The sequence below is a fragment of the Eumetopias jubatus genome, unplaced genomic scaffold (genome assembly GCF_037043125.1).
Source record: "Eumetopias jubatus isolate StellerSeaLion01/CBP00866 unplaced genomic scaffold, mEumJub1_p1.0 scaffold_9, whole genome shotgun sequence".
NCBI classification, from domain to species: Eukaryota; Metazoa; Chordata; class Mammalia; order Carnivora; family Otariidae; genus Eumetopias; species Eumetopias jubatus.
The window spans coordinates 22,489,276-22,516,627 of NW_028274815.1; the positions used below are offsets into that span (position 1 = coordinate 22,489,276).

The 27,352-nt window shown below is 51.1% G+C and overlaps 3 protein-coding genes across 5 annotated transcripts in view; 2 read left to right on the forward strand and 1 right to left on the reverse strand.

Moving 5' to 3' along the window:
- The first annotated feature begins 241 nt into the window (after positions 1-241).
- On the forward strand, positions 242-11,623 carry NRBP1 (nuclear receptor binding protein 1). The gene is made up of 18 exons (XM_028099488.2): positions 242-423; positions 3,359-3,588; positions 3,776-3,898; positions 4,339-4,440; positions 5,264-5,353; positions 5,508-5,548; positions 5,888-5,982; positions 7,464-7,547; positions 7,732-7,790; positions 7,945-8,043; positions 9,437-9,569; positions 9,745-9,850; positions 9,994-10,044; positions 10,142-10,277; positions 10,482-10,535; positions 10,622-10,685; positions 10,938-10,993; positions 11,070-11,623. Exons 1-18 carry the CDS (start codon positions 252-254, stop codon positions 11,172-11,174), a joined length of 1,800 nt encoding a protein of 599 aa, XP_027955289.2. The 5' UTR covers positions 242-251; the 3' UTR covers positions 11,175-11,623.
- A 179-nt stretch (positions 11,624-11,802) lies between these two features.
- On the forward strand, positions 11,803-13,441 carry KRTCAP3 (keratinocyte associated protein 3). Of its 2 annotated transcripts, none has more exons than XM_028099531.1 (7): positions 11,803-11,898; positions 12,043-12,227; positions 12,316-12,375; positions 12,545-12,751; positions 12,882-13,016; positions 13,123-13,235; positions 13,335-13,441. In XM_028099531.1, the coding sequence occupies exons 1-6, from the start codon at positions 11,871-11,873 to the stop codon at positions 13,228-13,230; spliced, it is 723 nt and encodes a 240-aa protein (XP_027955332.1). In that variant the 5' UTR covers positions 11,803-11,870; the 3' UTR covers positions 13,231-13,235; positions 13,335-13,441. The 2 variants fall into 2 exon arrangements, with proteins under 2 accessions (XP_027955332.1, XP_027955333.1); XM_028099532.1 differs by having other exon boundaries at positions 13,356-13,441.
- A 76-nt stretch (positions 13,442-13,517) lies between these two features.
- IFT172 (intraflagellar transport 172) overlaps positions 13,518-27,352 on the reverse strand; it is a 32,259-nt gene continuing 18,424 nt past the window's right edge. Inside the window, exons 19-48 of one of the 2 annotated variants that reach the window (XM_028099529.2) lie at positions 27,259-27,343; positions 26,865-26,957; positions 26,286-26,363; positions 25,811-26,059; positions 25,538-25,616; positions 25,238-25,358; positions 24,918-25,062; positions 24,431-24,520; positions 23,753-23,850; positions 23,474-23,609; positions 23,275-23,391; positions 22,826-22,968; positions 21,638-21,731; positions 21,462-21,526; positions 21,092-21,272; positions 20,730-20,839; positions 20,483-20,612; positions 17,721-17,819; positions 17,440-17,549; positions 17,251-17,314; positions 17,043-17,129; positions 16,632-16,748; positions 15,973-16,083; positions 15,674-15,793; positions 15,058-15,153; positions 14,782-14,841; positions 14,598-14,696; positions 14,110-14,263; positions 13,877-13,968; positions 13,518-13,670 (exon numbers count right to left, since the gene is read on the reverse strand). In XM_028099529.2, coding sequence (XP_027955330.2) covers positions 13,581-13,670; positions 13,877-13,968; positions 14,110-14,263; positions 14,598-14,696; positions 14,782-14,841; positions 15,058-15,153; positions 15,674-15,793; positions 15,973-16,083; positions 16,632-16,748; positions 17,043-17,129; positions 17,251-17,314; positions 17,440-17,549; positions 17,721-17,819; positions 20,483-20,612; positions 20,730-20,839; positions 21,092-21,272; positions 21,462-21,526; positions 21,638-21,731; positions 22,826-22,968; positions 23,275-23,391; positions 23,474-23,609; positions 23,753-23,850; positions 24,431-24,520; positions 24,918-25,062; positions 25,238-25,358; positions 25,538-25,616; positions 25,811-26,059; positions 26,286-26,363; positions 26,865-26,957; positions 27,259-27,343 — 3,313 coding nt within the window. In that variant the 3' untranslated portion in view covers positions 13,518-13,580. Of the gene's footprint in view, positions 13,671-13,876; positions 13,969-14,109; positions 14,440-14,597; positions 14,697-14,781; positions 14,842-15,057; positions 15,154-15,673; positions 15,794-15,972; positions 16,084-16,631; positions 16,749-17,042; positions 17,130-17,250; positions 17,315-17,439; positions 17,550-17,720; positions 17,820-20,482; positions 20,613-20,729; positions 20,840-21,091; positions 21,273-21,461; positions 21,527-21,637; positions 21,732-22,825; positions 22,969-23,274; positions 23,392-23,473; positions 23,610-23,752; positions 23,851-24,430; positions 24,521-24,917; positions 25,063-25,237; positions 25,359-25,537; positions 25,617-25,810; positions 26,060-26,285; positions 26,364-26,864; positions 26,958-27,258; positions 27,344-27,352 lie in introns of those variants that run through there. The other variant, XM_088026370.1, reaches the window with a different exon arrangement.

The window sequence follows — 27,352 nt, forward strand, 5'->3', positions numbered from 1 at the left end:
CTTTCAGTCGGACCAGAACTGTCATGGCGCCTTCAAGAAGAGAGGGAAGGCCTTTCGCCCAGCAGAATCATCGGGGGCACCTGGACTGGACGGAGGGATGGACAGAGAGACTAGCCCCAGTTGAGACCGAACACACCGAAGCCTCCGAGATGTCTCCGCCGGACAGGCTCAAGGGGAGGAGACGGGATTGAAGACTAGGCCAGCGAGCGACCGTCTTCCCGGGGCACCGCCCACCTTGACCGCCTTATCCAATGGAAACCCAACGGCAGTGCGGCACCGCCCATCTGTTGGTCCGGACGCCGCGAGGGCGGGGCCCGCAGTTCGGTTGCGCTGCGGAGCGCAGCTGTGAGGGAGTCTCTCTGGTCCACGACCCCGAACCCGAGCTGGAGCTGAAGCGCAGGCTGCGGGGAGCGGAGTCAGGAGGTAAGCGCCGAGGGGAATGAGCGGGAGGAAGGGGTTCGGCGAGAAGATGGAAGGTCGGCCTCCGCGGCCCGGGGTGCTGGGACCCCGGCAGGCGGGTGTCTGGTGGCGGCTCTGCTCGCTCGGCGGCCCAGGCCCGGCCCGCCGGAACCGAGGGGCCGCCCGGGCCCCACAGTCTCTGCCGGGCCTGCCCAGAGTTGCGGCGACCCAGAATTCTGCCGGCGCGGGGCGCGAGGCCGGGGCGTTCGCGTCGAACTGGGGCTGACGAGAGGCGGGGCCGGCGGCGGGGGCGGTGGTGGCGGGCCCCGCGGCCTGCGGAAGCGCAGCGTCGGGGCCGCGCCTGCTGGCGGAGGCCGGCGCGCCGACTGCGCGGGGGCGTGGCCTGCGCCCTGACGGCGCCGCGGGGCCGGCCTTTGATGAGGTGGCAGCCGCTGGCTCCCGGGCCTGCGGGACTGCAGGCGCTCCCTTGCAGACCGTGGGCAGGGCGACCTGTTGGAGCGTGAAGCCGTCCCCTGCTCTTGCTTGACGTCTGACCGGACAGTCCTGTGGGTCCCGGAGGCCCTTTGGTCTGCTCGGGGTGAGGGTAGCTCAGAGGCCTGTGGCCTGTGAGCTGTCGCCGAGGAGTTGAAATGCAGAGGGGCTGCAGTCCAATAAATAAAAGTCTCCGAGAAAAACTTTGCGCGACGATCTACCTACACTGCTCAGAAGTGAACATACTATTCTCGGGGTTGCTGGAGGCGGCGAGGAGATTCCCTTGTAGGGGCGTAAATGACCTTTTCCGTATGTGATCTCTTACATCTCTGAATGACCCTGAGATGAAAATCCCAGCGTTACAATGGTTTCTTCATCAGGAGGGGAAGTGCTGGGGGATCTTGGGCAGTGCCTTCCTTTTGCCTGCTGGGGAAAGCTTGGGGAGGGAGAAGACAAGCACATTCCAAGGACATGTCTGTGACCGGTAAAGGATTGGCTTCTTTTGTGGTGTTCTGTGGATTGTCTGTGCCGAGTCCAGAGGTTTCCTTAGAGCCCATTGGTTACAGGCTTCCTGTATTAGAACTTCACTGGTATTTCCTATTATAATCTAGCTGGAAATTTTACTTAGCTGTTCAGATTCAAGATGCATTCTATAAATATAGGTGCTCTAGGAAGTAATCCATAAGAACTTTCTTATTACTTTCTTACTTTTCAGGGGAAGAAAAAGGAAAATGATCTCTAACTCATTTTCTGGTAGATTACTTAGATATACAGATAGTAGCTTTCTTGGCTGGTTGAATAAACTCTATGATAGTCAGGACCTAGAAAATAACAGGGAAAGAATATCTTGCCAGATTTTCTCTGTAGTGTGTTGTGGTTCTCTGGTATTTACTAGAATGTCATCAAATAAGAATCTCCTGATTTGGGTTGAACATAGTGTAGGCTGGGGGTGGAGATTGGCAGAAGCGGGTATCCAAGAGTTCTAAAATGAGGGCTTTTCAAAAGATTGGTGTTAGTCAGAGGCTTCTATATTCTGAACTGACTTAGAGGAGGAAATCTGCTTTCCAGAATGTCACTTTCATACTGGAGCCCTCCTTTGAGCCCAGCACACGCAGGTTTCAACTCCTTCACAGCCATTGTTCTTAGAGATTTGGAATAACATTCAGCGGTTGTCCTGTGACTGGACAAGTTAATGACATTTAGCTTTTGAGAATTCTTTTTCTTCCAAGTAGCCATGTATCTTGAAAAAAATATTATACTATATAGTACTTTTTCCTGTAACTGCCATATCTTGAGTTATTTGTTCTTTTTTTAAAAAAATATTTTCTTTTTAAGATTTTATTCATTTGAGAGCAGGAGAGCCCATGCGCATGGGGAGTGGCAGAGGGGGAAGCAGACTCCCCGGCTGAGCCGGGAGCCAGATTCTGGGTTTGATCCCAGGACCCAGGACCTGAGCCAAGACAGATGCTTAACAGACTGATCTACCCTGGTGCCCCTTGAGTTATTTGTTCTTGAGGGAATATCTCTGTCAGGTCTAGTATCCCAGAGGGTGGAGCTTTGAGCCATGTGAATGAAATGAAAGCTGGAATCTGCAAGTTCTAGATCAGTTTAAATTTGTGGCTCCATGAATGTGGGCATCTCATTTATTTTATTCACTAGTGTATCTCAAGTACCTAGCCCAGTGCTTGGCCTACAGTAAGTGCTTAATAAACATTTGTTGAATGAGTGAATGAAAAAAAATGTTGCTAACCAATACCCATTTGCACACTCACATCACAGGGAAGGTGAGATCATCAGGGATGAAGTCACTAACCACTGCCAGTCACCTGGGCCAAGGTAGCCTCAGCATGGACTGGCAGACTTGATCTGTGTATAGGAGGGACAGATAGCAAATACCAGAATTCTAATGGAATAAATTAGCTGAGGGTTTCAGCTGGATAAATTCTCAGAGTGCTACAAGTCCAGCTTTAGGGCTGAATCAGTGGAACATTTTGGGGTCTGGAGTCATCTGTTCTGAACAGGGCCCATGTAGCTTAGTTCTTGAGCACAGTGCAAATAGAGGCAGGCGAGGATTCAAAGGGAAGGTTTTGGGTGAGTATTGCTGAGAAGGAGTGGTGTCTGTCCCTGATTTGGCCGTTCATTTGGACCTTACTAATGGGGGTTGTATTGTCATAAATCAGGTTTGCCACTCCTGGTGGGTCATCTTCAACCAACATAAGTTCCCTTCTCTAGATAAGAGAGTAGTTAATGTTTCAGTGTTCAGACAGGATTAATTTGATTTTGGATTTAGAGGAAATAAGGGAGGTATATGGTTTGTTTCCTTTTTAACCCCAGATGAGGTTATTAGGATTAAGCATGAAGCCCAACGTGGGGCTTGAACTCACCCAGGTGCCCCAGAATTAAATCTTTATGGATCTATCCTGACCCTTTCTGCCTTCTCCCTCCATCCTTGCCCCAACCAATGCAGGCCTGAGTGTTTGTTCCAGCATGTCGGAGGGGGAGTCCCAGACAGTAGTCAGCAGTGGCTCAGACCCAAAGGTAGAATCCTCATCCTCAGCTCCTGGCCTGACGTCAGTGTCACCTCCTGTGACCTCCACGACCTCAGCTGCTTCCCCAGAGGAAGAAGAAGAAAGTGAAGATGAGTCTGAGATCTTGGAAGAGTCACCATGTGGGCGGTGGCAGAAGAGGCGAGAAGAGGTAAGGTGGTTGTAGTGTCATTCCTGCGGGAGTGAATTCTAAGTGCAAAGTGGAAGGGGAAAATCTCAAAGGGGCAGACCAAACTTTAACAGATCAGAGCCTAGGAGAGGATGATCATGTAGAGTATTAAAATGGAGGGTTTATAAGGCAACTTTGATAATTCCTTTCCATTTGAATTTCTTCTCAGGTGAATCAACGGAATGTACCAGGTATTGACAGTGCATACCTGGCCATGGATACAGAGGAGGGTGTAGAAGTTGTGTGGAATGAGGTCCAGTTCTCTGAACGCAAGAACTACAAGCTGCAGGAGGTAGGTAATGGTGAAAGGATGTAGCCTGTGGGGTGTTAGAATGCAGGTGTTATGAAACAAGACAAAACCAGAGGGGAGACAAACCATAAGAGACTCTTGAAACAAACAGGGTTGCTGGAGGGGAGGGGTGAAAGGATGAGGTGGCTAGATGATGGACATTGGGGAGGGTATGTGTTGTGGTGAGTGCTAGATAAGACTGATTGTTATATAAGACTGATGAATCACAGAACTGTACCCCTTAAATAATACATTTTATGTTAATTAATTGAATTTAAGTAAAAAATAAAGAATGCAGGTGTTAAAGAGGAATTGGTGTTGAGAAGCTGAGTAGGAGGAGAGTATGTCGGGATTAGATCATTTCTGGGGAGGGATAAGGAATGGCTTTTCAGGATTATAGTGATTTCTGAACCCTGTTATCTCACACTCTCCCCTGCTTTCAGGAAAAGGTCCGTGCTGTGTTTGATAATCTGATTCAGTTGGAACATCTCAACATTGTTAAGTTTCACAAGTATTGGGCTGACATTAAAGAGAACAAGGCCAGGGTAAGAACTTTTTCTTGAGTTTACCGCAAAGAGACTAGCTACATTTATTGTTCTTTTTACATTCAGAGATAAAAATAAGGTAGTTTTGAAACAAAACTGGAATCGGCTGTTGTGGAGATGAAAGTAGGGCTTTGTCTATGTCCTATGCCTTTTGTCTGGTGATGGGGCAGAAATGAGCAAACTTTTGTTTCTTTCCCATAGCTCTTTTCTTTTTTCTTTCTTTTTCTTTGTTTTTTTTTAAATTTTTTCTTTTTTAAAGATTTTATTTATTCATTTGGGACAGAGAGATACAGAGAGAGAAAGCATGAGGAGGGAGAGAGGCAGGGGGAGAAGCAGGCTCCTCACTGAGCCAGGAGCCCAATGTGGGGCTTGATCCCATGACCCTGGGATCATGACCCGAGCCAAAGGCAGACGCCCAACCATCTGAGCCACCCAGGCGCCCCTTTCTTTTTCTTTTTTTTAAAGATTTTATTTATTTGTCAGCACACAAGCAGGGGGAGCGGCAGGCAGAAGGAAAAGCAGGCTCCCCACTGAGCAAGGAGCCCGATGCAGGACTCGATCACAGGACCCTGGGATCATGACCTGAGCCAAAGGCAGACGCTTAACAGACTGAATCACCCAGGCATCCCTACTTCCCATAGCTCTTGTTCAGTAGTTTTTTTTCGTCCTGTTAAATCTAAGGAAGTGGTGCTAACAACAAAAGGGAAACTTAAAACAACCGCCACCACCAGACTTCCAAATCTAATACATATCTGGTATACATGTCATCAGGTAGGGGATCATTTCTACTCTAAGGCCTTATTTGAGTGCTTTGCCTCTCCAGGTCATTTTTATCACAGAATACATGTCATCTGGGAGTCTTAAGCAGTTTCTGAAGAAGACCAAAAAGAACCACAAGACTATGAATGAAAAGGTATGGAGGCAGAGCAGACAAAGCTTTAGGCTGGTTTAGGGGTTTTAAAAAGATTATATTAATCATGAAGCTCTAATCGGGAAGGGATGGAGGAGAACTAGTTGGAGGGTTAAGAGAGGGGATTACTGCTGACCCTTTGGTCAAACTGTTCCAGGCTTGGAAGCGCTGGTGCACGCAAATCCTCTCTGCCCTTAGGTAAGTAGGATCTGGTTAGTGTTTTTCCCCTATTTCCTGGTTTAGTTTCTCCAAACAGATTTTAGGGCACTACTCCATACTGTCCCATACTGTCAAGATTAGGCCCCTATTGTCTTTTAAAGGGTCCATCCTAATGCCCTGACCACGATGCTATCTCCCACCTCTTTCTCCTAGTGCTTATCCAGCTATTTTAACTCATCAGGCGTAATGGAGATTCAGAGTGTGGGGATTATCTCTGTGGTGACCAGCAGGAGACCAGGCCCTTGCTCCTCTTAACCCTTGGGTTCCCCCTGCCCTTAATTTCCCAGTGGCCCCTCTAACAGCCCAGTGCCCCCACAGCTACCTGCACTCCTGTGACCCCCCCATCATCCATGGGAACCTGACCTGTGACACCATCTTCATCCAGCACAACGGACTCATCAAGATTGGCTCTGGTGAGGGGAGGGAGAGGTTCTGGGCAGGGGAGCCTCGGGAATTTGGGAACCATGGGGGTAAGGTGAAAGGAGTGGGGAGAGTAGAGCCAAATTCTGAGGTGTGGGCTGGTGGTAAGAGATAGGACTTTGCTAGGGGTAATTAGGGGGTAGGGTCAATCTTACACCTTTTTTGGAGGGAAGTGGATTAATCCAGAGATCTTGATAGGAGGTTGGAAAAGGGCAAGAGTTGGGTCTAAGGTCTGACTTGAGCCCCTGGGGCCAGACCCTACCAAAGGAGGTTCCAGGCTGTGCCTGCTGTGAGTGCTTTCATTTGCTGTGTATCTGTGTGCTGTGTATAACATTTCTGTGTGCTGTGTCTTTGTGTGGTTTGTGTGTCCATTTGTCTGGGGCTTGGCTGCTCCATTGCTCACAACTTTTCTCTGTTTTCCTCCCTCCCGCTTACGGGCTGCTCTGTTCCCAACAGTCTTTCATAGGATTTTTGCTAATGGTGAGAGCTCCCTGTTGCCCCATGTGGGGCTCTGTTTGTGCTCCGTCTGCTCCCCTTTGCGGCTGCCCAGTGCATGCAGTCGTGGGAGCAAGCCCTGTTCCCCTACTTCCCCTGCCTAGTTATGCCTGCTTGGCTTCTCCCTACCGGGCCTCCACGTGCTTGCCCTTCCATAACTTGCTTGTTTCCTGTGGATTCTGCCTGGCTGGCCATTTTTGTCCTGGATTCTTATTTCCCTTCATCATCAGGCTGGTTCCCTAAATCATACTGTGCTCCCAGACTCTCTGTGATCTGTTGTCATTGTTGACGATCTGAGTGAGTCCAAATTGGGCCCGGCCCTGGTTCCTCGTTAAGGCCTGTGGCAGCAGTGTTGAGGAATAAGGGAGTAGAGCAGGAGACTGAAATTTTGGTGGATTAAATGAGACTGATTCAAGGGTATTGGTTCAACTTTGAGCTGTTTTTGAGTTTTAGGCAGCAAAGGTGGGTGAGAAGGAGGCTATCTAGTTGGTTGTACTGTTAATCCTTCTTACCTTTTTTTCTCCGGGTTTCTGAGATCTTTAATTGTCCCAGATTAGAAAGGGCTGCCTATGTTTTTAATGCTATTTGCAGGGTAGCTGAAAGAACTAGACCACACGTTTTCATGTGACAGGGATTAGATATTCCTGAGCTTTGGGGAAGGTGAGCAGATCACAAGCAAAAGTTTTTCCTTAGCCTCCATTGCTTCTTGGCCAGCTCAAGGCCCCTGTATACCTATTAGTTTAGTGTGGAGTGTTTGTTGCTGCTGAATTAGGGACCTTAAATGAGAAGCAGTTGACCCAAGAAAGGGGAGGTAGGTGGTGTTCATGTTTAGTCTGTGGTTCAAGATGGGAAAAGGACAGGTTTGCGCCTTGAGGGTTAGAGTCATCAGGAGAGAATTTGGCTTTTGGGGACCTCTCTCTGGAGTGAGACTATGCTTTGTTGATGGTGGTCAGATTGTGGGTATCTCCCCTACTCCCAGTGGCTCCTGACACTATCAACAATCATGTGAAGACTTGTCGGGAAGAGCAGAAGAATCTACACTTCTTTGCACCAGAGTATGGAGGTGAGGCACCAGTTTCTCTGCCCTCTCCCTGTTCTCCAGGTTTCCACCTTATAACCTGAGGCCCAGAGGTAATAGAACTGAAACTTCTAGTTCTCTGCTGGCTTACAAAAAGTTTTTAAAAGGCATTTCTGCAACCCCTTGCCCCCATCCTCTGATTCACCAAAGGCTTCTCTCTTTTCCCTAGAAGTCACTAATGTGACAACAGCAGTGGACATCTACTCCTTTGGCATGTGTGCACTGGAGGTGAGGAAACCACAAACAGTGGTGTTGGAAAGGGGTCAAGTTAGAAGATGGAAGGGGGAAATGGAGGGAGGACAAGTAAGGTCTTGAGGGGGTGATTTTGGAGCACTGAAGTTCTGAAGTTTCTGCTGGTCTTTTCTGTTCCCTCTCACTGCAGATGGCAGTGCTGGAGATTCAGGGCAATGGAGAGTCCTCATATGTGCCACAGGAAGCTATCAGCAGTGCCATCCAGCTTCTAGAAGACCCATTACAGAGGGTAAGAATCTTCTGGATCACTCCCTGAACAGACTTTGAAATGTTCTTTAGGTTTTTCTTCCTTTTTACTTACTTGGAATATGCTGTCTTCTAAGAGCAAGAAAACAGAAAGCAGAAAGGACAGGCAGAAGCAGTGAATATTTGAATATTTCCCTAGGCGGTACCTATGTTGTTCTTTGTATATACACACACACAGGTTAAGGGTTTAAGATGGGTAGTACTGGGTGTAAAGGTAGTGTGTTAATTTAGGTGTGTCTACCTGGAGGTAAACTAATGTAATGATTACCTCAGGTAATTGGTATATGCTCTCAGACAACCATCTTGATATTTTTAAACAAATTGACCAGTTCGAATTAAATCTGTCATTTGGGGTTTTATATTTCTAGAGTTTTATGTAGGGAAAGTGCCCTGAAATAACAAGCTGAGATTTAAAGGGTGTAAGGTTCTGAATCAGTAGACGACAGTAAGTAGAGGCTAGATGGGAAGGTCCAAACAAGGATCGTTGGTAACATTAGATAGTGTGGCGGGGGGCCAGTGGGAGGTCCCAAGGCTAGTGTGGGCTACGTCTCTAGTTCAGCATTAGGTTGGGGCATTCAAGTGACAGATTAGGGGGCGCCTGGGTGGCTCAGTTGGTTGGGCGGCTGCCTTCGGCTCAGGTCATGATCCTGGAGTCACGGGATCGAGTCCCACATCGGGCTCCCTGCTCAGCAGGGAGTCTGCTTCTCCCTCTGACCCTCTTCCCTCTCGTGCTCTCTATCTCTCATTCTCTCTCTCTCAAATAAATAAATAAAATCTTAAAAAAAAAAGTGACAGATTAGGTATATGACCTTCTTGGCCTTCAAGTTTGTAAGGAGGAAAAGAAAAGCAGGTTAATCGTCATGGGACCTACGGGAGGTGGGAAAGGGGTGTGTGTGCGTGCAGAGGAAGCTTGGGGAAAGCCAGTGAACTCAATCAATGATTGTAGGAGACAAAGGAAATTGTGGTAGTTGGCTTGGGAAATAAAAAGGTGGTGAATACTGTTGACCACAGCAGATAGGTTTGGGAACAGAGAGGTAACTTCGGTGAGAGTCGGAGAGGAAGGCAGGCAGTGAGTGGGCCGTTAAAGCGTGGAAGTAGAAAATCAGGAAAAAGAATTGGGAAGTTTGAATAGTAAAGAAAAAGAGAAAGCTTGTGGTTGGAGAGTAGAAAAACAATTAAAACCAGAAAAACCATGAACGGTACCTTTCATGTTAATACCTTAAAGCCCTTTCAGATACATGTAACAGTTTACTCCCTCAACCAGTGCTGACCACCTAGTATGTACAAAGCCTGTGCTAAGTATGAGTGAAGTGTCATGATGAACGCAGTGGTCTGGTTGCCAGATTCCCACTCTATTTCCTCATTCCCTTTTCTAGGAGTTCATTCAAAAGTGCCTGCATTCTGAGCCTGCTCGCAGACCAACAGCCAGAGAACTTCTGTTCCACCCAGCACTGTTTGAAGTGCCCTCGCTCAAACTCCTTGCTGCCCACTGCATTGTGGGACACCAACGTGAGTCCCCTTGGCCCTGCCAAGAATTTTCTACCCATCCGGAGCGTTAATAACTATCACTAGCAATGCTCTCTTTCCTTTTCCACTTCCAAAGGAATTCTTTACAGCCCAGGACCCCTGGGCCTTCCAGGACATTAATCTGACTAATAACTTTCCATTTCATCATGCCCTCCAGACATGATCCCAGAGAATGCTCTGGAGGAGATCACCAAAAACATGGATACCAGTGCTGTACTGGCTGAAATTCCTGCAGGACCAGGAAGAGAACCAGTACAGACTTTGTGAGTAATGAACTGAGAGGGTCTGAAAGGGACAGATTTGTCACTGCCACTGAGGGTTCTGTCAGCTGTCCATTCTTTGGGAGTTGGTGAATCTGCTGTTTTGCTTATTTCCTTCCTTTCACGTGCTTTCTCTTCTCCTGCAGGTACTCTCAGTCACCGGCTCTGGAATTGGATAAATTCCTTGAAGATGTCAGGTGAGAGAAGGGTGAGAGGAAAGGCTTGCTTGAAGAAGCAGGGTGGGTGTCCTGAGGCATTCACAGAGCCTTTGTGGCCTGTTTGATCTTGCTCTAGGAATGGGATCTACCCCTTGACAGCCTTTGGGCTACCTCGGCCCCAGCAGCCACAGCAGGAGGAGGTGACGTCACCTGTTGTGCCCCCCTCTGTCAAGACTCCAACACCTGAACCCGCTGAGGTGGAGACCCGCAAGGTGGGGCTAAGTGGGTGTGGAGGTCTCTGTGGTCATGGTGGAAGGGAGAAGAGCACACATCAAATAAGGCTTTGTCCTTTAGAGAAAAGGTGTTTCTGCTTTCTAGCAAGCTTGTCCTGTAGGCTGCAAAGTCTTCTAGCTGTTGGGGGCTTTTTATTTCTTGGTAATACTACCGTGGTGACCCTCTGTGTCCCCTCTCCCTAGGTGGTGCTGATGCAGTGCAACATCGAGTCAGTGGAGGAGGGAGTCAAACACCACGTAAGGCTCAGGGCCAGGGCTGCAAAGGGCAGGGTGGCCGTGGGTGGAGAAGGGGAGCCTCATTTTCTGGCTGTCCTCTTCTCCAGCTGACGCTTCTTCTGAAGCTGGAGGACAAACTCAACCGGCACCTGAGCTGTGACCTGATGCCAAGTGAGTCTCTCCTTTCCTTCCGAGGATGAGAGTCTCTGCGTCTTATCTGTGAGGGACATTCTTAGGGGTGGGGAAGAAGGTTACAGGGCAGCAACACGTTGATGCACATAGAACGAATATCTTAGCTCCTAAGACTGGAGGGTAGACGTGGTAGTTTCCGCTTGTTATCGTTCCTTCCCAGCTGGGCTGCCCCGACGGGCTGTGGGCCCCTTACTCGCACACCGTGCTCACCGTCTCCCTTCTCTCTGTCAGATGAGAACATCCCGGAGTTGGCAGCTGAGCTGGTGCAGCTGGGCTTCATTAGCGAGGTGAGCTTTCTGCCTGCAGCTGCCCTGGCCGCTCCATTCTCCTCTGGTCCCGTCTCACCCAGCTCTTCTCCCCCAGGCTGACCAGAGCCGACTGACTTCTCTGCTAGAGGAGACCCTGAACAAGTTCAATTTTGCCAGGAACAGCACCCTCAACTCAGCCGCTGTCACCGTCTCCTCTTAGAGCTCACTCGGGCCAGGCCCCTAATCAGAGCTGTGGCCGTCATTAGATGCGCGACAGCCTTCCTGCCCCCTCCCCCCCAGTCAGTATTACCCTGTGAAGCCCCTTCTCTCCTTTCTTATTCAGGAGGGCTTTGGGGCTCCCTGGTTCTGAGCATCACCCTCCCCCTTTCCCTTCTCTTCCTCCCCTCTGCACTTTGTTTACTTGTTTTGCACAGACGTGGGCCTGGGCCTTCTCAGCAGCCGCCTTCTAGTTGGGGGCTAGTAGCTGATCTGCCGGCTCCCGCCCAGCCTGTGTGGAAAGGAGGCCCACGGGCACTGGGGGAGCTGAAGTCTACAATCCCGCTGGGGCCGACGGGGCGGGAGAGAAGGGTGGTGCTGCAGTGGTGGCCCTGGGGGGCCATTCGATTCGCCTCAGTTGCTGCTGTAATAAAAGTCTACTTTTTGCTAAAAGCGTCGTGTGTGTGTGTGTGTGTGTGCGCGTGTGCGTGTGTGTGTGTGCGCGCGCGCGTGTGTGCGTGCGCGCGCCTTCGCCGCTAGGGGGCGCGGGCTCGGAGCCCCGCCTGGGGCGCGCGCGGGGCTGGGCCTTCAGGTGGCGAGCGGGCGGGACTGGCGGGGAGAGCGAGGGCGGGGCCGGGGCCAGGTAGAGAGAGCTGCCCGGCGGCGGGGCGCGGAGGGCCGCGAGGCGCGGAGGGCCGCGATGAGGTGCTGCCGCCTCTACAGATTCGGTAATTTCCGGACCCGGGCTCGGTCCCCTGCGTCCGCCGGCCACCCGCCCCACAGCCCCTGGTTCACCGGCGGGGGCGGCGGCCACGAGGGGCCGTCCGGTTCCTTTCCCGGCTCAGGCCTGCCCCTCCCCCCGTGCTTTGCAGACGCGGCCCGCGGCCCCCGGCGGCTTATGCGCGTGGGCCTCGCGCTGATCCTGGTGGGCCACATGAACCTGCTTCTGGGGGCCGTGCTGCACGGTACAGTCCTGCGACACGTGGCCAATCCCCGCGGCGCCGTCACCCCGGAGTACACCACGGCCAATGTCATCTCCGTGGGCTCGGGGCTGCTGGTGAGGGCGGCGGGGGGCGGGGCCGCGGGCGTGGGGGAGGGGAGGCGGGGCGTAGAGCGGCGCGGGCTTCAGGCTTTGTGTCTTCCAGAGTGTTTCCGTGGGACTTGTGGCCCTCTTGGCATCCAGGAACCTTCTGCGCCCACGACTGGTGAGAGGGGATTTCTGGAGCTTTAATGAGGCTTGGGGTCAGGGAAATGGAGACCCGACTCAGTTTCATCTTTAAGTGGGAGGAGCCTCAAACAGAAACCAAGGTGCCTTATAGTGAGAGAGGCAGCCGGCGCGCCCAGCTGCTCACCCTGATCTTCTGCCCCTGCCAGCACTGGGCCCTGCTGGTGGTAGCTCTGGTGAACCTGCTCTTGTCCGCCGCCTGCTCCCTGGGCCTCCTCCTTGCTGTGTCACTCACTGTGGCCAACGGTGGCCGCCGTCTGATTGCTGACTGCCATCCAGGACTGCTGAATCCTTTGCTACCGCTGGACCAGGGGCCTGGACGGGCTGACTGCCCATTTGACCCCACAAGAATCTATGTGAGTGCATGCTCTTCTCAGCCTTTTTGCAGTCTCCAGGGCCTTGGCCCTGGCCCTTTCAACCACCCCTACTTGCCTACTTCCTGTCCTGCTCCCTCTCAGTGGCCCCCCTTTCCTCTTCGCCTTGTAGGATACAGCCTTGGCTCTCTGGATCCCTTCTTTGCTCATGTCTGCAGCGGAGGCTGCCCTGTCTGGTTACTGCTGTGTGGCCGCACTCACCCTGCGTGGGGCTGGGCCCTGCAGGAAGGAAGGGCTTCAGGAGCAGGTAAGCAAGAGGAACAGGAAGGGCTCATTCAACACGGACTGGCTGTGTTGAGAAAGTGCTGAACTATAATTCGGGGCAGGAGTACTAACTCCATCCTCCCCTACAGCTAGAGGAACTGACAGAGCTTGAACTTCCTAAGTGTAAAAGACAGGAAAATGAGCAGCTACTGGATCAAAATCAAGAAGTGCAGGCATCCCAGAAAAGCTGGGCTTAGGACAGGTAATCCGTGAGAATTGGGGCCAGGGAAAGGGTGGAGGCAGGGAACCACTCTTAGAACTGGGTCAAGTCCTTTGCTGTGCTGCTTGCCCTCTGACCCAGGTTGTCCGTTCTGTGGAGCAGGTGCTGATCCAGAGGCTCAGTTCACAACGGTGACATAAACCCCAAGATGATGTAAACAGTTGTAATAAAAGAACTGTTTTCTTCTACTTGATGATTCCTTTTCTGGGGAAAAGGGCACTAGGCTGATGTTGGGGATGACTTTATTCAAAGAACACAGCGGTCTCCACTACCTACAAGACTTTAATGAGGGAGAGAATCCAAGAGTTCTTCCCTGAGCCCTGCCAGTTATTGAAAGGAAAAGCTGGTGCTGGGTAGCCCTCCACACCACTGACTAATGAATTTCAGCACATCCTGGCACACTGGACTGTGGGAAGTCTATGGACAAACAGAAGAACAAGAAAGGAACGCATTAGTGCTAAGGAAAAGCATTCCTTCTTAAAATCAACCCCATCTTGGTAGGGAGAGCAGAGTTCAGGGCCGGCACCTGCCTTCTTGACATTTCCACCCACCCTTCTAGTAGTTTCTTATTTTCCTTTAGTGCTGCTCTCCCTGCCCCCACCCTCCAACTCTCCCTCTCTAACCTTGATAGCCATAAGGAACTTATTCCAGTTGTCCTTGTTAGCTGCCTTCCCTGGCCGCTTAAATTCAATTTTGTTCCTCAGAATGGGGTATCCTGTGGGGGAAGAAAAAAAGATGAACGGGCATTTTAGGGGGAAAACCAAGAGCAATTTCGGAGTAAAATACTCTCTTCATCCTGCGGTTTTCCCTTCCTTTCCACCCACCACAGAACGTGGGTTGCTGTAGAGTTCTGTACCTGTAATGAGGCAGGGTAGTGCCCGAACTCCAGTGCTCGCTGCCACCAGGGAAGCTTCGTAGGCACCGCGCTCATCCCGAGGCAAAACCTGCTCCAGCCGCTGGTCCATTGAGACTGTGAGTACCCAGTCTCGAACCTCTTCCCTCTGAGCCTCCTGGGAAGGACAGAAGGAGCAGCAGCTTCACGCAGGGCAGGGCAAGTGGAAGGTGGGGAGTTTGAAGTCTTACTTAACTGTTGTCCTGTGCATCATCTTTTACCCATACATGATCCTCCTTGGATGGGGTTCATGGTCACCACCTTAGTTTTCTTTTTTCTCTGCTTCTACTTTCACTGAAGGAATAGTGAGGGCTGAGGCCCTTCCAAAGATGTTGCCAGCTGATGCCCGTTACAAAGGTTAGGAGGACCAACGTAAAGTGATAGAGTGTCCTCCCTTCACAATGCCTTCACACCGGTGAGGCCTTCCCTGTTCTCCAATCTCCTACTCTTACCGGTATGTGCTGCTTGGCTGGGAGTGGCACCTCAAAGGGAATGTCTGTATCCTGAAAGTCAGAGTGGTCAAGGGCATCCAGAGTCCCTTCTTCGATTGCCTGCGGCAGAGTGGGCAGCCATGAGATAGACACAGCTTGTGATAGGCAAAACCTCCCACCCTCAGGGCACAACTTCTCTACTCACATCAGTCAGATCCAAAAAGCGGTTGAGGAAGATGAATGCCATGTTCTCCCAGCCAACTGCCTTCAACAGAGAAAAATTGCAGGTGGGAGTGAGCAGCTGGGTTTGGATGCTGCTTCTCCAGGATGCAGGGGAAAGAATCCAGGAAGACACAAGAAAGCGATGTCCTCCATATCATCAGCCCCACATTCTGCTTTGCTCTGAGTAGACAGAATAGTCTACCTCCCAACTTTTGATTTCCCTATGTCCTCGGCCACACTCTTCCTTGTCCCAGCTCACCTTGGCAGCAATGCCTGCTTCATAGAAGGCCTTGTCTGCAGGTAGGAGCTGGGTATGGCGTAAGAGCGAAACAGAAAGCCTGGCAGCCACAGTTTCCTACAGATTAAAGTCAAAGCATTATGATCCTGGCACTGTAGCGACTAAGCTACCAGACGAGTGATCTTATAACTAAAGCAGCCAGAGAACCAAAAAACCAGTAATACATATGAAATTGCTCTGGATCTCAAGCGGTTCTGTTTTTTTTTCATCTGCACCAGAGAACTAGGCCTAGATTATTTTTATCATTTAAGTACACACAATAAATTTACATTATGCTCTCCCGAATCGGCCAAAGAAGTGGGTATGTTGTAAGAGATCAGTACAGAACTTGTGGGATTTGAATGTTTAAGTATAATGAGGCTGGAGCTATGTGGGCAGAGTCCTAAGAAGGTCAGTGGAGGGGTCCAGGAAGGAAAACACCTCAGCGAGGGTTGAAGATTTGTCTAAATAGAAGAGAAGCTAGGAAAGAAGTGGACCAAGTTTGAGAATCCAGAACTTGTATTCGTTCATCTTCATACATTGGAAGATGTGTCTGTAAGACTGAGTGCTCCCCCCCCCACCCAGCCCCCAATCTCACCAGCTGTTTGACACTCTGGGCAGCTGAGCGAGTGGCATAGTAATGAGCAATCAGCAGCATCGTCTCAAACTCCTCATGGGCTGGAGAGTTTGCCTCACTAGACTTCACCAGGTTTTCACACTAGAGCAGGAAGAGAGCACAACCTGGGTCAGGGGTCGGAGGAGTGCTGGAGAGCTCATGGCCACCTGGACAAAGGTGCAGCCCATTTGAAAGTAAATGTTTATGTGCCTGAAGGAAGAGAGGGGGACAGGGACAGGTGGGGTAGCCTTGTCACTCTGTCATGGACCTGACTTCCTCACCAAGTTAAAGAGCACATCACGAAGATCAGCCCAGTTGTGATAGGCCTCAGCACTGTTGGTCTCAGGTGAGCTCACCATGTCCGTGAAGATCCTTTTGTAGATGTTGAAGTTCTAGGGGTAGTGGGGAAAGGAGAGCTGAGTGAGAAGGGGTAACTAGAAGAGAAAGTGCATGTGGGGCCGAAGAGGATACAGGCTGTAAGTGTGTGTGTGGAAGAGCTAGGGAACAATGATGGAGAAAGTGTTGATCATTTTCAGGAAGAGAAAGAAGAGTAAGAAAATAACTTTCTTACAACTGGTAGTCTGTGTGTAGACAGATGTGTGCACGCGAATGGGCTGATATCCTATTGAGCTGTGGTGCTCAGGTAGGAGAGCAGTGTTTAGTCTCTGAAGGAAGTTAGTAAGGCCCTAGAGGTGTGTGCAGAATTCATCTCTGAAAGACTTCCCTGTGTTAGCTAAGAGCACGGGGAGGTTGCTGAATGTATCCTCAAATGATAAATCTTGAGTGGCTGTACATTCCAGAAGACGCTGGTGGGGGTCTCTGGGCATGACGCTGTCTAAAAGAATCCTTTGAGAAGACAGTTGCCAAGGGCATGGGTGGTTCTTGAGGAGAAGGTAAGGATTTCCCTGGGGAACATTCACCCCGAGGAGCAGGCTGGTACCTGTGGGTTAGCAGGAGCTCCATGCTGCACATACAGGGCTAGTGCCTGCCTGTAGCCGCCCTCTCGGATCAGGTGAGTCGCATACAAAGCCACGTACTTGTGCAGAATCTTGTAGTTCTGTCCCAGAGATGGAGGAAAAGCATGAGGAGGTTGGGATCAGTAAGACCAGGCAGAGAGGGTGGGGTGGTAACTTGAGGCCATGGATTTATTTAGGAGGCAAAGGCCTATGTAAGTCAAGCCCAGCTAGGCCTCTGACTCCAGTTTCAAAAGGGTGGAAGACTGACTCTCTGATGCTGGTTAGGGATCTTTGGGGTTGGGCTTTGGAGGAAGTAAGAGAGAGACAGCTCTGGGGCAAGGGGAGCCAAGGGAAAATGTCCAGGAGAGCTGCGGATGGGAGGAAGAGAGCAGTACCTGCTTGGTAGCCGTTTCAATGCACTTATCCCACTGGCCCTGCTCCACGTACAGGTCCAAAGCAGCCACCACATCCACACCCACCAGCTATGGATCAGTGGAAAAGACAGAGTTAAGAGGACAGAGATGACATGAGCAGGGAGAGGAGGGAGAAAATCCCTTGAGCCTCCAGGCGTCTGGCCTCTTGCTAACACTCTGCGAGTCTCACCGAGTCCACTTTGCCCTGGTTCTTGAGGAACTCTTTATAATGCTGGTCCACGTAGTCTTCATACCTGTGAAGATGTGCAGAGATCTAACACTACACAGTCCCGGGATGCACACCCTTCCCATGAGAACTTCCTCCTCTTTACAAAAGCAAGTGAGAGAACTTCCCGGAGAGAAGGGGTCAGGAGCTTACCGGGGATCTAACTCCTTGGCCACGCGCTTAGCCTTGTTCCACTCCTCACCCTCGATGAAAGCATCGATCGCTTCCTTGACTAGGTCCAGGTTCAGGTAGAGCTCTGCAGCCTGCACAGTGGGGGAATCAGAGCGTGGAGACGATCTCTCCTCCATTTCCACAGAACGAACTGCAGGTCACGCCTGCCAAGAGGCCCACCCCACATACCCTCCTGGGTATAGATGGCACCATTCCACCCTCTCCGTGAATCTATTTCTTTTCTGTCCCAGCACCCTACTTACTGCACTGTGCTTTCCAATTCCAATCAGCTGGGGTCCCACAGCCCGAACTACTTCCAGACTGCGTTGGGGAGGCAGAAATTTGATGGCGAGTTCAGCTGCCTGAGGGGTGGAACAAGACATGACAATGGGTAGGAGAGACAAATACCACTGTGTGTCCTCAGCCTGGTCTGTTTTTTTCCCTTCAGTTGCCAACTTTCTCTCTTGCACTCTCCTTCACCTTCTACCCTCCTGGGCAAGGCCTGCCTCACGGTCCCTCAGAGCCTTGAAATGACCATCGGTAGACCCATTTGTTCCTCTCAGCTCCTCTGTCAGACACTCTCTATGCTGTCTGAGGTCACTGCGTTTGGTCCTGCCTGCCCTCGGACAAACTGGTTTCTCAAGTTCTTTGTCACAAACAGAATCTTTGTAATGTGGTATAAGAGAAAGAAGGCATTCTGCAGCTATTTGTGCTGGGCTTTTCTGTGCCTCAGTTTCCTCACCTGTAAGAGTGACGGTCTAGATTTGTACCATCAGAATAGAAGCCACTAGTCACATGCGGCTAGTCCCAACTGAGATGTGCTATCAGTTTATTTATTTTTAAAGATTTTATTTATTAGAGAGAGAGAGAGCGAGAGAGGGAACGCAAACAGGGGGATTGGGAGAGGGAGAAGCAGGCTTCCCGCCGAGCAGGGAGCCCGATGCAGGGCTGAATCCTAGGACCCTGGGATCATGACCCGAGCAGATACCCAATGACTGAGCTACTTAGGCACCCCAATGTGCTATCAGTTTAAATACACACTGGGTTTTACAGATTTAGTACGAAAGAAGGAATGTAAAATATCTCAATAAATTGAAAAATAAGTAGTATCAATAATCTCATCAATCAATAAGGGGCGCCTGGGTGGCTCAGTCAGTTAAGCGTCTGCCTTCTGCTCAGGTCATGATCCCAGGGGCCTGGGATCTAGCCTGGAGTCAGTGCTCAGAGGGGAATCTACTTCTCCCACTCCCTCCGTGCTTCCCCTCCCCTCTGCTTGTGAGTGCATGCGCACACGCTCTCTTACTCTCACTCAAATAAATAAAATCTTAAAAAAAAAAATCAACCAGGGCTGCCTGGGTGGCTCAGTCGTTGGGCGTCTGCCTTCAGCTCAGGTCATGATCCCGGGGTCCTGGGATCGAGCCCCACATCGGGCTCCTTGCTCCACGGGAGGCCTGCTTCTCCCTCTCCCACTCCCCCTGCTTGTGTTCCCTCTCTTGCTATGTCTCTGTCAAAAAAAAAAAAAAAAAAATCAACCAATAAAATATTGATTATATGTTGAAATGAGTTTAGATATATTTGATTAGGTAAAATATAAATATTTTCTTGTATCTCTTTTTACTTATTTGAATGCAGCTACTAGGAAATTTTAAACTTTCACGTATGACTTACCTTTGTGACTTGCACTGTATTTCTATAGGACAGTGCTGGTCTAGATGACCTTGGAGATAGATACCTTCCAACCCTAAAACTCAGTAATTCTACAAACCTGAGCATTCTGTAAGTTTACTCTTTCCACTGTGATGTTGACATTCTCATCAAATTTTAATTTCCACATACATGGTCTGTTTTAGCTACAGTCTATGTGCTAAATCCTCCTGGTTTCTTCCCCACCTATTCTTGCTCACTTTCTTTACCTGCCAAACCCTTCAAAGCTTTAAGTCTCCCATCCGGGAAGTTGACTCATCTCAAGAAGGTATAGTCATGTACAGATGCCAATAGACAATGCTCCAGAGTAAAACATAGCAGATGCTTCATAAACACTTGCTGATTAAATTTGCTAAATTTGCATAACCATCAGTCCTTCTATCTACTTCCTCCCCCACCCCTGCCGCCCCAACTATTAGGGGCTATTCAATTACAAGGCCTCTGAAACCCAAGGGGAATTCTGCAGGGGCATCACTGCACCAACATTTTATTTAGGTAGCTGATCAATCTCACCCCCTTGACAAATCCTAATACCATATTTCTCTGAATCAAAGATGACTCATTTATTTTTTGTTTTAGAGAGAGCACGAGTGGGGAGGGGCAGAGGGAGAAGGAGAGAGAATCTCAAGTGGATTCCACGCCCAGCGCAGAGTCCAGTGCAGAACTAGATCTCACAACCCTGAGATCATGACCTGAGCCGAAATCAAGAGTCAGCCGCTTAACTGACTGAGCCACCCAGGTGCTGCAGATACATCATTTAAAACTTCACATGCAACCCAATTTCTAAGATAGTAAAATGTGATTATATATTTGCTTAGGAATTGATGAAACATACTGACTTAGCTTAATCTGCTAGATGCTTCTTTTCAGGAGCTCTTGTATAGAGGAGGAGCCTCTGCTTTCCTCATGGCCTCCATCTGGCCCCAGCTCTGGGCTCTGGATTTGCCCTTCCAGCTCTGGTTCTAGGCTGACCTTCTCCCTCAAGCCTCCCTGAACCCCCCAGCCCATAGAGGGCTTCTCTGAACTCCACCTTCTCTGAACTCCACCTCAAATCACATCCTTTAGTTTTCACTGAGATACACAATTAGTTGAGCCACGTTGGTCTAACTTCCCCCAATTTCTGGCTGTTAGGATTCTGCCTTAGAGCCCCTCTTACAGACTTCAGAGGTTCTGGCTCTCGCATCTAGCAAGCACTCAGCAGATACCTGCTGCCTGAGTGAAAATGAGAGGCAGAGGAGGAAAGAGGAATGTCTGAAGAGGAATGCTGGGTGTGAGTGTGGTCCGGGAAGCGGAGGGCCAGGAAGGGTGTAGCAGGCCTCACCTTCATCCAGCACTTTTCCACTAGGCTGCTGCTGCCTGAGTCCCGCACCTTGAGGTAGCAGTCGACTGCACGGCTATACTCTCCAGACTGCTCCCACTGTCGAGCTTGGTCCACTAGGCCCTCCACGCCCCTGAGGAGATGAGAGTACACGTGACCGGGAACAGGATGGGCAGCGTGGCCTACCCTGTGTATACCTTGTGAGCCACCCTCCAGCCCTGCCGACACTTGCTGCCTCCTGGCTTCATACCTGGCCCCCTTCTTGGTGGCTTCCCGCTCATACTCTTCCTGCAGAGCCTCCAGCTGGCCCGGCACGTAGTCCTTGCAGATCCGCAGGGCATCACTCCATAGTCCAGCCTCCTGCTCAGATTTCCAGGGATCAGGAAGGCAGAGGCAGGCATGACAGCTTCCCACTGCTACACGGGTGCTACGTACTATGGGCCACTGATCCCTAGGTCCTTGGACCTCTCTTCTCCTTCTTGTCTCCTCCCCGCCCCCAACACAATGCCCACTCTCTGGATCTTTCCCAGTAGCTGGGGGGTTAGTGTAGTGCTCTGTGGGTTCTCATACCCTCTTCACCCTCCCCTCATGGCCCTGAATCCGGTGCCCTACCTTATAATAATTGAGGGCTAGGCCCGGTCTCTGGGCCCGAAGCAGCAGTCCTTCTGCTTTCTGAAAGTCCTTCTCCTCCAAGGCCCCCCGGGCCTGCCCCACAAGCACCTCGGCGACACTGTCAGGATCGTGGGCCTCGGCCACACGCTGAGCTGCCTCCCAATCCTGGTTATGGACAAACCTGCTCCCAGATGAGGACACAGGAGAGGCTAAGTACAGGACTGAGGCCTCAACAGTGGGAGGCAAACAGCCGTCACTGAGGGGGTAGGAAATTTATTGGGACTAGGTTCAGGTGAAGGTGAAGGTGACAATGCCAGGTCCTGGGGCTGCACTTGGGAGGACAGGAGTAAGGAATTTATGGGTAACTCACATGAGGACTGCTTCCTTGGGTTTACCAGCCCTGATGAATTCAGCTTCAGCCTCTTCAAATTTACCCTATAGGGACAGAAAGGCAGCCGCACGCAGTAAGAAGCAGATTGCCATCTGGCAGCCATGAGACAGGAGGAGGTCAAGGTCAAAAGCAATGGAGAAGGATCACATCCATACCTCATCCTCCAGGTACATAGCGTATCGGAGATGTATCTCAGGGGTTTTGTGCTTGAGGGCCAGCCGAGAGAGTTCAAAAGCAAATTCAAATGAGCTGAAATGGAAAGCGTGGGTAAGGTTTGCCTACTCAACACTTTCATTTTATAAGACAAGAGAAGAAACAGGGCAAGAGAAAACAGAAAGGGCAATGACTGGGGTAGGAAAAAGGACAGATTAAGAAAACAATCCATGGGGCGCCTGGGTGGCTCAGTCGTTAAGCGTCTGCCTTCAGCTCAGGTCATGGTCCCAGGGTCCTGGGATCGAGCCCCGCATTGGGCTCCCTGCTCCGCGGGAAGCCTGCTTCTCCCTCTCCCACTCCCCCTGCTTGTGTCCCCTCTCTCGCTGTGTCTCTCTCTGTCAAATAAATAAATAAAATCTAAAAAAAAAAAAGACAATCCATATGAAGTGACACAAGCACACAGACACATAAAGGAAGACGTGGATCAGGAGACACTTGGAAAAGCCTGTGCTTCCTGTGCCCAGTGGACATGAAGGAAGGGGATGGGCACGAGGCAGGGGACCATGGTGAGCCTCACAGCACTACTCTGCCTGGGGAGCAAGGGTGCCTGGTTCTCCACCACCTCCTGAGCCACATCTACACTAGCAGAAAAAAGGGTCTCTCAAAAACAGTAAGATTACGCTCAGCAATCTGACTTGATGCAGGATTATTCCTGGTCTTTGTAACATTCGCTTAAGAAAAGCTCTTTTTGCATTTAACGGAATCACACTTCCATTACTCAGAAGTAAGCTACTGGCTTAGTGTACTTTAGCTTTAAAAGCTGTTCTCTCTGGGGCACCTGGCCGGCTCACTCGGGACAATGAGTGACTCTTGATCTTGGGGTTGTGAGTTCAAGCCCCACAGTGGGTGTAGTGATTACTTAAAAAGAAGGTCTCTTTAAAAAAGAAGAAGAAGAAAAAAAAAGCTGCTCTCTTTCCATCATCTCCTTAGAACAGCTAAACGTTAAACACGTTCAGAGCCCCCGGGAGCAGAGCTACTGATTCATTCTTGCTTCTCCATCAAGTTCTTCCAAGGATTTCTTCACTCTTGCCTCAGTTTTTAGAAACGCTTCTTAGCTACAGCAATTTTCCTTGTCTATACAGAGGCTCTGTCTGGAATGGGGCCAGTGGAGAGAAGCCTCAGGGCCTCACCAGTTGTCAGCGGCGTGGTCAATGGCAGCTTCCAGGAGTCCCAGCTTATTAAGCAGTCTAACTGCAGACTCTCCTCCCAGACTCTTTGCCCACAGATAGGCCACGTGTTTGTGGGCATTAGCTCCTCCGTGAGCCTTGGCCACCTGTGAAGCAAAGCCATTTGGCAATCCTTCCATGCAGGGCCACATGGCTGCTCCCTTCTCCCCTCTGACCTGACTTCAGCTTTGACAAGGGTCAGGTCCTTCTACTAGAACAGGGAGAGGGCTAAGTTTCGGGGTCTGCTAACCAGCTGAGGGTCCAAGGATGGACTTCAGGTAGTCCACAGACCCATGAAATTTTGCCTATCGGTGTGGACATTTTTCAAAGATAGCCGCAACCAGTTCAGAATGAGTCACTTGGGAGTGGGAAAGAGGGACGGCCGTATCCCCAGCGTGACCTGGGCTCCTTACCCGGTAGGCCTCCTCCCAAAGCCCATTGGACCGGTACATGTTCACTGTTGCCTTCCACTCCTGAGCCTCGAGGTAGTGATACTCAGCCTCCTGCAGTCGGCCTTCAGCCTCCAGCTCCTGGGGAAGGGAGGGTCAGGATGGAGCACGGGGGACACAGAGCCTGTTTGCAGAAGAGACGGCCGAGGACAGAAGGGCTCACCTTGCCCAGGTGTAGGTGTGTGTCACCGAGGAGATCTGGGTGGTGCTTCCCTACCAGGCGGATCATATCATCATACAACTTGTGCTTTTTGAACATGGTGATGGCAAGATCAGGCTCTTCCACTGTCACATAGAGCCTGGGGAGGGGAGATACACCCGGGGCCTCCTAGGCCCAGATTCCTGCCACTAGAGTCATTCCTAAGAGATCTCTCAGCCCCATCCCTGCCTGCAGCCCTGATGCCCCATCCCCCTCCACACCTCCTCTGGAGCCGCAGCTCACCTTTCCGCCTCACGGTACTTGCCCTGCTTCTCCATCTCCTGAGCCTGGGTGATGTACAGCACCGACACATCTTCCGGTCTCATGCACTTCATTGCCAGCTGTGCAGACACACAGAGCCAGAGTGCCTCTGGCACCGGTTTCCAAGGGAAGCAGAGGGATATGTGGAGCAGCCAGGGAAGCGGGGCTTGGGGGGCCGCCTGTTTTCTCAGCAACTCTGAACTCTCTCAACAACCATAGGAGTTTGCATACTGCTGCTTTCCTGGTCAGTCCAGGGAATTCCAAGTCCATAAGGAGCAAAGTCAGGACTATATTCTGCTCAGGCAGAAAGGCCCAGAGGTGCCCTGTGCTGGGGCACCCATTCCTGCTCCCACGGTACCCACCGGGTTCTGGGTGCAGGCGTGGAACAAAGTTGCCACTGTGACTAGAGCTTGGGGAGGGGTATTTGGGACTCCCCAGCTCCCAAACCCTTCTGCTTGCTTCAGGATTACAGGTTTGGGAACAAGGGCCTCTTCATCCTTGCCTCTCCCTGTGGCTAGGGATCAAAGTTCTCCAGACTTTTTTATCTTGGTCCTCCTCGGCTTTCACGGAACCGGTGAAGGGGGGAGATAAGAGCCCAGGGAAAGTGGCAACACCCCCAGAGAGGTGGAATTTTCTGAGGAATTCCACCCCGCTCTCTACCTTGTGGGCTTGCTCCCAGCGGCCAGCCTGAGTGTACATGTCTATTGCATCTTTTGTCCGGTCTCCCTTAATGTAGAGCTCCTCAGCAATCTGTGGTTGAGAGAGGTGGATACAGAAGGCCAAGAGCAAGAGAGTTAAAGCGGCCTGCAGGGGGAAGAGCAAACCTCAGCCGGGATGGAGGAGAGCCAGGGAGACTGTTAGTCTACAACAGAGAAGAAAAGAGGGCTATGGTGTCTCACACCTTCCACTGTTTTGGAAAAAAACAAAACACCAGAATGGGGACAATACAATAGCAGTTTAAAAGGACCTTGCATTTCTGCAACACAAGGCAATTCTCTATTGGAACTCTGATGGAGCTCAGGATGGCTGGTGCTGCTGGGCCCCAGAAGGAAGGACTTGGTGGGGGGCCCCCCACTCCCTGCTCTAGGTTCTCCTCTTGTTAGCCTGTACTGCGTTGCTTCCGGCTCCAGGAAGGGACTTTCCTCACCTCATACTCCTGCAGAGCTGCATAGTGTTGGGCCACGCGGGGGTAGTATTTGGACGCAATGCTCTGGTCCTGGAGATCTAATATATAAACGGCTTTCTTCCACTGACGGGCGCCCAGGGCAGCGTCAACCGCCTTAATAGAGCACCTGGCACAGTTGGAAAAGGCATCCGTGTGTGTGCGCAAGAGGGAGACAGACAGAGGCAGGGACACACCTCACGTCTACTCCAACCTGCATTTTGCCACCTCTCTTGTAGGCCTTGGTGCCCTTACTTGCCCCATTACCTTGGACCTCATGCCCAATCTCCTTTGCACCCCTCTACCTGGCTTCAATGTAGTGATTAATGGCTGCATCGAGCTGCTTCTGCTGCACCAGATGATCCCCCCACGCCTCTTCCAGTCTCACCACTTCCACTGGGAATGCCAGTCGAGCCAGCTCCACCGCTGCCAGGGACAGAGAAGGCACTCAGCTAAGACTTCCAGGGATGGGACTCAGGAAAAGTAAGACAGGGAAATGGGGTGTGGAAAACAGGTGAGAAGTGGAGGAATGGAGAACTGAGCTGGTCAACCCGAACAGATGCACAAAATAGGTGCAGGGAAGGCTGGGTTGTCGGTGGTGGTACCTTTCATGAATGCACTGCCTTTACAGTAGCACTCCAGGGCCCGCTGTGGGTTTCGAATCTTCTCAAAGAGATCACCTGCCTGTTGACACATACCACATGACTACAACGATAGCCCTACTGCACGAAGAATCAAGGATCAGCCCCCAAAGGAGGAGACTCAGCCACCAGTCCTTGGCGGCGGGGCGGGGGGGGGAATGCACTCCAGGCCTCCTCTGGGTAGGAGGGGGCACTGAGTCCTGGAGATGAGGGACAGGAGTGGGAAGCCAGCCCTACCCTTTCATACAGCTCCCCCTTGATAAGGGCTGCAGTGATGTGTTCTACCAGCTCGGTGTTGGCCAGCAGTTCCTCCTGGGCCAGCACCAGTCGAGCAGCTTTGGCAGGGAGCCCAGCTTTGAGGTAGAGGCTGATGGCTGCTAGGCCATCCCCCTGGCTCTCCTGTAGTTCACCGGCTCGCTCCTCTTGCTGTGTGTCCATCAGCCACTGGTAGTAACCCCGGCGCAGCTTCTCCAGGGCCGGGTGCCCCTGGACACGCAATAGAGGCAAGAGAAGTCACATCCCTCCTTCCTGCCCTGCTGCTTCCCAAGCTTCTCCAATCCCACTGTAACAATGAAAAGCCTCCCAGTCAGCAACGTCCTAACTCCCAGCCCCAACCCTGTTCCAGTTCCTATAGCCTCCTTGGTAAGAGGCGGCTTCTGATATTGGTGGAACTGAGCTGTGAGCACCGTGGAGAAGACAGAACTGGTAGTACCTTGGCCTGAGCCACTGCGATACACTCATCCCAACGGTGCAGCTCCTGGTACATGTCCATGGCCTCCTCAACGGCATTCTAGGGGAACCCGGGCAGGGGAAAGAGGGACACCGAGAAGATACAGGAGGATCAGGAATCAGCAGGCTGCCCTCAGCCTAGCTACAACGCCAGCCCATGTGGCCTGAAAGCCTCACCCTTTATTTATACACAAGCAGTGGTGGATTTATTATGAAAGTAGAAGCAGCTTAAGCCTCAGGGCACCTTATCTGCAGAGGCCCCTTCCAAGGCATTTTTTCTTAAAGAGGGCTCCTCAAATTGTATAAGCTTCAGGCCCCACAAACCTGGATCTGCCTGTGTGCGCAAGAAGCGCCAGGACAGGCGGGAGTACAGGGGGAGGCAGCAGATAATTACGAAAGGACATAACCGTAAGGACTAATGCAGAAGGGGAAGTAAGGAGTACTGTTAACTGCATAAACCTTTCCAAAAGCTCTCTCCCAGTGCTCTTTCCTCCCCTCAGTTTGCCTCACTGCCCCTCCCACCCTGCTCCCCTCTTCAATCTGGTCCCTCTGCTCCCATCACCTGTTCCAAGAAGATCATTTCAGCCAGCTTGTAGTTCTTCTCCAGCATGGCTAGGCGTGCTCGGACCTGGTAAAAGTCTGTTCCTTCTCCACCCTGTGGGGAAGAAGAAGGTTCTCGTTATTCTGTCGGTGCTGCAGGAGCCATTCTGTCTGTGTGAGCTTAGACAGGAAGGCCACAGAGATGAGGAAGCTAAAAGATTGGAAAGCTGAAAACCTCCATGGGCTTAGAGGATGAGGTCTGGCAAGCAATTCCAGAGTGGTCTGACTTGAGGATGGAGGTGGGGTGGGCAGAATAGAGCACAGGAGCCATGGCTGGAGAGCCAGGGATCATGGGACGGAGCATGAAGAGAAATCTCCGCTTGAGAGACTGAATAATTCAGGAGGATAATACTTGCATATTCCCGAGACACTTGATCTGCAATCTCATTGGTTTCATGCAGGAATCGAGCTTTTGCTACATGGCCCAAAGCAGAAAAGCACCTGCAGTAT